Genomic DNA, 8461 nt, shown 5'->3' with positions numbered 1-8461 from the left:
ACCCTTTTATTTAATGATGTTTACTTTGAATTTATATTAGTTCACACAAACACTCCATCCATGCTTTTGTTCCAGCCCTCCGGTCCAGTTTAAGAACCCATTGTGGCCCTCGAGTCAAAAAGTTTGCCCACCCCTGGACTAGCCTATGTGCAGTGAAGCAAATCTCAGGGCTCTTATTCTGGCAAGTGCTAGGCAGCTTCCTGGCTAAAGGAACTTACTATGAGCTAGTCCTAGACATGGGCACACCTGCTTCTGGGAGTAATGATTTGGCTTAATGCCTAGTGCCAGCCACAGGTTCAGTTCTTCTAAGAGAACACAGGGAGAGAACTTAGAAACACCAAAGGGAGACAAAAGCCAACACCATAGTCACTTCAGTACTAAAGCCAGAAGAATGTGGTCAGCAGTCAAATGATGGTGCCCACAGGGGTGTACTCTACAAACGAGATGGATGGAAAGAACAGTGCACCCTACTCCGAATGATACCACAGAAAAGACAAAGGGAGTTATCATGGCTTTCTGCAAATATCTGAAAGGCTATGATGTTTAATAGAAAATGAATTTGTTCAGTCCTTTCTTCAGACCCACTGTGTAGAAATTACAGGAAGGTGGACTTCAGGTCCTAATAAAAGTGAGCTTTCTATCTACAGCTGGTCAACATAAACACAGCCTACCTTTAAGTAGGTAGTTACCTGGCATACACGCACATTGCATAGAAAAAGCGTATGTCAGGAGTGCTCTCAAGGATTCTGAACTAAGGGAGGATTAGACCAAATGACCCTCAAAAGTCTCTTCTAAGACTACTGAATTCTGACCTTAAAATTTAATTAGAAAAGGGTTCCTCTTCAAATGTAAAAATTAAAAAAAAAAAGAGTACATTCACTATCCAGAATTTTGAGAAGTATCAACCATACCTTTATATGAAGCATTACTGGCTTTGAATGTGATGAATTTAATGATAAAAGATTATAAAAATAAGTCTGATCTCCCAGGATTTATAATTAGACACCTATGACTTGCTGTCGTGTGTGTGTGTGTGTGTGTGTGTGTGTGACTTGCTATCTTTAAAACAAGTTGGCTAAGTAAGTTAACCTCGACCAGTAAGTGAATGTAGCCATAACAGCTTATAAGCTCCAACACTGCACAAGGCTTTAAAGACACGTAAGTAAAACAGCATTCCTGCATCTGAAAATAAAACCCCCTTAGTCTTCTTAGTCTCCTTGAGTAACTACAGAAATGAGTGCATGGAAATTCCTTGGCACAATTCTAAATTTAATCTCGGGAGACATAGATTAGAATAAAAAATAGATTCTGATTCAATCCACTCCAGCCACTGCTAGAGCAGAGCAGCAAATGAAGCCAGCTTCCAGCACAAGTCCACGGCCGTGGCGCCGGCCTCCGAGAGCCTGGGAGAGGGCCCACTGTGCCGGTGCGATAGCATGGCCCCCGTTGGCCCCAGACCTGAGCCCAAACTCAAGTTAGAGCTGAACGCCACAGGCGGAGGCCTTCTTTGTAGATCCCGAGGAAAACCCAGTCCTACCCAGTTTCCCTTCCAAAGGTACATCTGCTTATCTGGCAGTTTTCTAATTGCTTTAGGGAAAGGCAAACACAAATGATAAAGGTGATGTGAAGAAAACAGAGTTGAACAAGAAGAGAAAGACGCCTTTGTCCTCGGCGGGGGAAATGAGGGAGATGACGGGAAACGATATCAGCACTTAACACGCACCACGTGGGGGAAGACAAACAGGTGCAAACACACAAACCTGAAATTCTGCATGAACTGTCGGAACTTGTCCACCCTCTTCGCCAGTGGCACGATAATGTTGATGAGCGTGTTGGCCATGTTGAGTTTTTCTTTTTTTACTTTCATGATCGGGCCAAACGGTCGAAACAGGACAAGGCGTCTGAATTCGTGCTTGTGGTCCCCTTTGAATGTGAGCTCATACAAAGTGCCTTTATCCTTTTCTGTGCGGTAGATCCCTGTTAACAGAAACACGAGAAAAGACAGTGTTTTTTAATAGCTGAGATCTAGCATAAAATGCCTTTTAAACACATACACGCACACAAATTAAATTACAATTAAACCTCTACCTCTAATAATTATGAGAAAACTCAAAATGCTGCCACTTTCAAATATCCCCAAAGAAATCAAAATGCCATTAATTTAAAAATCAGTTATGAAGACTTCATAAAAACATGGGGGGAAGTTTGTAATGTTGGAAACGAAACTATATTTAGACGCATTAAAGAAAGGACTATAAAGCAATATGTCTAAATAAAACTGGCTATGATGCAGAGTGGGATTATGTGCTTTTTCTTTTCTGCTACTCCTACCTTCATTTTCTGCAATATGATTTGGTAAATATAATTTTTATATTTAATTTAAATACTGCGTTAATATTATCTCTTAAAAATCATAGCCATTTCAGATGAACTGACCAGAGTGATCTCTTCAAGGTAACTGGGAGTGGCTTGGGGCTGCTGCTATGGGTCAGGTGGCCCTCTGGACGCTTCTGGAAGCATTAAAGCAGAAAACAAAATACCCGGCACCATGGCAGGCACACATCTTAATTTCATATCATCCTTCCTACCCCTGAGAAGCCCGGCACCATGGCAGGCACACATCTTAATTTCATATCGTCCTTCCTACATCATAGGTCAGTGCTCCAGAGCAAGTCTACTTATGGACACCCCCCCCCAAAAAAAAACTGTGCTCCACCCCATGTCACTGTTCCTGAAACTCCATAGTCTCGCTTGTCTCGTTGAAGATGTGACCCAGCATCTATCTCAGCTCAACTTTCAGGGTGAGCCTCCCTCGGGCCTGGCCCACCAGAACTCTCCTATCTAGTGCACACAGGCTCCCGGGGCGCCTACGCTCCATGGCCTTCCCAATATCACCGGTATTATGGCGTTTTTCCGATAGTTAAAAAAAAAAAAAGAAGTCAAATTCAACAAATCACCAGATAAGCTTCCTCATCTCTTATCTGTGATTTGCCATGTTTTTTTTCCATGTCCCTTCCTTCCTCTTAATCCCCACATTAGCTAGAAAGCACCTCCCAGTCTTTGGGCAGCTACAAAAGCAAGCTTCCAGGGAAAAGATCAGCCTAGGGTCAGCTCCAGCTTTCAAGGCCTCTCCCAAACCACTTCTCTTTGCCTCCTCCCTCTCCCTCCCTCCTCTTTTCTTTGGTGGGAACTACAGGTCTTTAGAAACACGGCCAAGTTCTGCTCTCTGTTCTCTGCCTCACAGGAGCTTTCATCCTACCCCCGGGTTTATAGCCTCTTTGATCCTGTCCAGAGCTTGGATCTCCTTCAGGTGCGGCAGAGAGGGCTTTGGCATTGCACATTTTCAGTGTCATTTCTCACAGCGGCCCCACGGGCCCGTCTGGAGATGCAAAACGTGCAATCGCCGGCAGTGAGCACGGTGACCGAGGGCCTGGCGCAGCCACAAGGAGGGAGTCCTCTCTGAAGCCCTCCTGGCTTCCCTGGGTGCCAGGCAGGCTGCTCAGCAGCCCTCCAGTCAGGGACCGGAGAGAAGTTCTGCTGCGCTCCTGCTACAACAGAATTCAGAGTCCCTGCAGGGGCCCCTCATGGAGGAAAGCAGGAGGTTCGTTTCTTAAGAAGCTCCAAGGGCCTTGGGGAACATGGGAATGGTCCCCTTCCAAGCCTGTGGAGTCTCTGGGGCAACTAGTGCTCATTGAGGAAACAGGCTTTTCCCCCACCGCTAAGGTGTCTACACAGCTGGGCAAACCAGTGGCTCCCAGGGTCCAAACCAGGTTGGCTGAGTCAGAGAGGATCCGAGTTTGGTAACAGTATCTGCACAACCCAAACGGGCCCGCGGGGTCGTCGGCTGCATCTCATCAAACTTCTGTTACTCGTGTCAGCAAGCGTACCCTCTCCACACAGCAGTAAGCAGGGTGAAGGCTGCTGACAGTTTAACATGCAGATAAAAATGTAAACCAGCCTGCGATTTTTTTTTAATGGAGTCATTTTCTTTCTCAGCACCAGGATAAGAATCATTCATTTTAAAAAATCTAAGTCCCCAGATCTGAAAACACAGGTAGAAATATATACAAACCCGTGTCAAGAGAGGACATCTATTTATAAAGAACCCAGAGAATTGTAATAGTTCTTATTAATGGTGATTCTTATAACCCTGTCAGGATGGCTGCCTCTGGCGAGCCTGTGTGACCGCCGATAACTGTGTGGCAGGCGGCCTTTGTTCTGGTTTCCGGGCGGGGCACCCGCTATCAGGCAGGCCAGCACTCCCAGCCTAATCTTGCAGCCACATTTCAGCTGCTGTCTCATTGTCTTCCACATCCTATGCCCTGAAACAGTTACTACATCAACCTTTTAGCATATTTCCCCACACTCTGCCTAATTAAGTTAATCATGGTGTAGAAATCTGATTGTAGATCCCTTTATTCTATCTATTTTAAATAAGTTATTTAAAACTCTCTTGCAACCTATCTCCACTAAAACCCACACCCAGCCATCTGCCCACTCCACCCACGGGCTCACGATCCCACACCTGGACACAAACAGCACTCAGTCTTCCTGTAACACAAAGGACAGCCCCTAACTGGACCCTTGCACCTTCTAGAAATCGTCAGTGGTAGAAGCACAAAGGGACCGAGATAAAGGGGCAGAAGCATTCTGAGGCAGGAATGCTTTTCCACAGAGAAGCTGGCATGCACAATGGCAAATGCAAAGCAAACTGGCCACACAAACACCGTCCCTGTAATATTCTGTGGGATTGTATCATTTTTATACACTATGCAAACGGGAGATCAAAATGAGAACTTGGGAACTAGCTCACATTTTGGTTTAGACACACTAACTGGCACCTTCTTTTCCCTTCTTTCCCTCCATCTTACTTTGAGTTTGGTGTTTCTGTTCCCTCTACAAGCATCACTGGTCCTACCCTACTCAGAGGGGCCAAGCCCTAGGATGGTCAACTAGGTGAGGATACTTCCAAGTATCCAAGATACAGCTCCATGGTCTGCTGCAAATGTCTATGCCTTCAGTAAACAGGGAGTGAACTAGATGCAGGTCCCCTCTAAACATCCTATCTTCAAGGTAGGACCTCAGAAATCATGAGGTCAAGGAGGTACCACTGCTTACACTTATATCCTTGTCCTCTCTCCACATGAGGGTGCACAGGTTGTGGCCAATGCTGCACCGCTGAGCCCAAAAGTGTCTTCACTTTCATCTCTGCCTTTCCTGCCTTCCTACATGGAGCCTAGGTCTCCCAGCTGGATCACTGCCATCTTCTGAGGACCATGTTCCACTTCGTGGGCCCAACACATCCTGCACGTATCCTTTGATCCTTAGCCTCCTGGAGTACCAGTATCATCCTGCTTTCCCCTGAGCTCAGGAGCCCTTACCAGCGTCCCAAAGCCCACAGAATAAAAGACCAATCCCATGGCCAGCTTTTAAGATCTTCCTTAATCCAGCCTCATGTAAAATCTGGGCCCCAGTCAAGCTGGTTTATACCGAGCACAGACAACTACTCCTCCCCCAGGAGAAAGTGGAACCTTCTTGCAATGCTGGCGGGAATATAAAATGGTGCGGCTTCTGTGGAAAACATCTGGCGGTTCCTCAGAAAGTTAAACACAGAATTATCATAAGATCCAGCAATTCCACTTCTGGGTATGTACCCAAAAGAAATGAACACAGAGACTCGAACAGATACTTGCACACACATGTTCATGGCAGCATTCGTCACAGTACCCAAGTGGTGGAAACAACCTAAACCTCACCAACAGATGAACGGATAAACAAAATGGGGATTATACACACAATGGAATATTAGCCTCAAAAAGGAGATGAACCAAAGAACTTATATGCATATATGCACAGCCCATGAACAAACAATAGTTGGGGAAGGCCTGAGGAGGGGGCAGGAGCAAGGTGAAGGGGGTGAAGAGGGGGGGAAGGGAGGGAATGGGACATCTGTAATATTTTCAACAATACAGATAAAAAATGAAATTCTAATACATGCTACAACATGATGAACCTTGAAAATATGTGCTAAATGAACTAAACCAGCACAAAAGGATAAATACTGTAGGGTATTGTAGGATTCCACGTACATGAAATACTTAGAATAGTCAAACTCATGGAGACATAAAGTAGATTGGTGGTTACCAGGGGCTGGGGGAGCAGGGAATGTGGAATTAGTGTTTAACAGACACAGCGTTCCTATTGGACATAATGAAAAGTTCTAGAAATGGTACTGGTGAGGGTTACACAACAATCTATATATATAAACCCTAATATGCAAATAGACTGAACGGCAGAACCAAACAACCGGTCGCTATGACGTGTGCTGATCACCAGGGGGCGCACGCGGAACATGGCGGGCATCGGCAGCAAGCAGCAGAGCGTGGAACATGGCAGGTGTCAGCCGTGGCAGGGTGGTGGAGCAGATGAGCGGGGGGCGCCAGACCAAGGCGGGGTGCTGGTCGCTGTCATCAGGGCGAGCCTCTGGTGGTTACTGAAAATTCTTTGCTCCCACATGCCGCGGTCCCGCCCAGCACTCGCACACACTGTCGGCGCCGGCCCCTCTTGCACCCGCTGCCAGCACCGGAACTGCCGCTCATACCCGCTGCCGGTGCCCAGCACCAGTCCCAATCACTCGGTGCCATCAGCAGGTGCAAGCAGGGCTGGCACTGTCAGTGCATTGGAAGCGGCACAAGGAGCAGGGCTGCCGGCAGACAGGGGACCGGGGGCTGCGGCGAGAGGGGTCGGGCAGGCGCACAGAGGATGGGCCTAGACCCACCCCTGTGCCCACCACAGCCTCCTGGCCCACAGTTCCTTTCAAGGTGCATGAATTCGTGCACTGGGCCCCTAGAGTGAATATACTTAATGCCATGAAATTGCACACTTAAAAAAAGCTTATAGTAGTAAATGTTATGTGATGTGTATTTTACCACAATAACTACTCTCCTATGAAAAGGCCTTGCACTTTCTCAAGACACACTTCCTCACCAGTCAGCCTTTCTACTTCCACCCTCCTAAATCTGCCCTCCTCCTCTGGGAAGATTCCATGATGCTCTCAATCCAAAGTGGTCATTCAATCTCCAGATACTTTAGTGTAAGGGCTTTCAAACTCTTCTGTGCTGATGTACGTTTTTGGCACATGACAACATTAAAGGATAACATCTAATCCAGCCTTCCCATTTTACAGATGGGCAAACTGAGACCCAGAGAAACTGTGGTTTGCCTGCATTCACCAGATATGCTAATGACTGACTAAAGCATACTCCTATGAGCAGTTTACTCCTTAGATATCACTTTCATATGCAACATCAGTAACTCAGAGTGTAGAAAAGCAGGGACAGAAGAAACAGAAGTCAGAATAAACAACAGAATGTCTGCCGTAAAGTCTTACTTCATTTACCCACAGATAATCTTCACATCCACGCTTAGGGCTTTTCTTTTATTTTAACACACAATAGTAACAGTTGCTAAACAACAATCATCTGAATTCATAGTCTATAACACATTCAAAGTAGCACATTCTGAAAGGAGGTGCTTTCATGAAAAAATACATTGCTTATAAGAAAAAAATAAGTATGTCGGAAAAGAAAATCTGTAACAGGCAGAAATGCAGACAGTAGTAAATAGTGGCAGGTCACCTCCTGACAGCAGGGGAGGAGGCAGATCATCATTTTAAAGAGAAATTTAAATGTCTGAGATAATTTAATACAAAGTAAAACACTCCACTCGTGTAAACTGCCTTTGAAATATCACCAAGAGCATATACCTACTTACTGTGTTTCTGTGAGAGCACATTATCCTTACCCAGTTCAAGAAGGGAAACATGGAAATACCTGAGAAAGATCTTACTCCACAAGAATGCTTCAGTTATCTAGAAAATTCTTAGGTGGAATATCTCATTCCCAGATCACACAAGATAAATGAGACATAATTACAGTGCCATCTGTTGTCAGCTCTATTTTCTTAGAGAAAGTAGCTGACATTCAACACTTGTGAAAAGAGATGTTCTAGGGGCTTTCCAAATGCTCAGATACTATAATGTAAATAATTTCTCCCCATAAAAAAAAAAAAGTAACCATTTCCAAGCTTTCTCTCACCTGCAGGGTTATAGACATGTCTGTCCATACCTTGCTTTCTCGGGCATCACAGTGCATCTGTGCACAGCAGCTTCTGGACGGGTCCTGATCCAAGTTTATCACCATCTTCAACTTTCACTAAATGCTTCTTTCATTTGCTAAGCAGTGCACTGACTGACATCCTTACTGAAATAATTCATGAAGCTCTTTTCTTATTTCCATTTTTTGCATTTGGTGTGTATATTCATGTCACAGATTAAGGCAGATAAATTTAACACTTGGTTCTTGATCAGGAATTTCTAACAGCTTCCCTTACTTAGAGCTCCTCCTTACTTCATCACTAGTACTAGCAGTTGACTTTTTTTGAGAGCCATTCCCCGCCCCCC

The 8461-nt window shown here is 45.3% G+C and overlaps 1 protein-coding gene across 2 annotated transcripts in view; it reads right to left on the bottom strand.

The window, feature by feature from the left end:
- CSGALNACT1 (chondroitin sulfate N-acetylgalactosaminyltransferase 1) overlaps positions 1-8461 on the bottom strand; it is a 77524-nt gene that overhangs the window by 30653 nt on the left and 38410 nt on the right. For both annotated transcript variants that reach the window (XM_005856494.2, XM_005856495.2), the window contains exon 2: positions 1761-1977. In XM_005856494.2, coding sequence (XP_005856556.1) covers positions 1761-1977 — 217 coding nt within the window. The remainder of the gene's footprint in view (positions 1-1760; positions 1978-8461) is intronic.

The sequence above is a fragment of the Myotis brandtii genome, unplaced genomic scaffold (assembly GCF_000412655.1).
Source record: "Myotis brandtii unplaced genomic scaffold, ASM41265v1 scaffold103, whole genome shotgun sequence".
Taxonomy (NCBI): Eukaryota; Metazoa; Chordata; class Mammalia; order Chiroptera; family Vespertilionidae; genus Myotis; species Myotis brandtii.
Note: the sequence above shows the minus strand (reverse complement) of the source record. Positions and strands in the feature narration are given on the sequence as shown.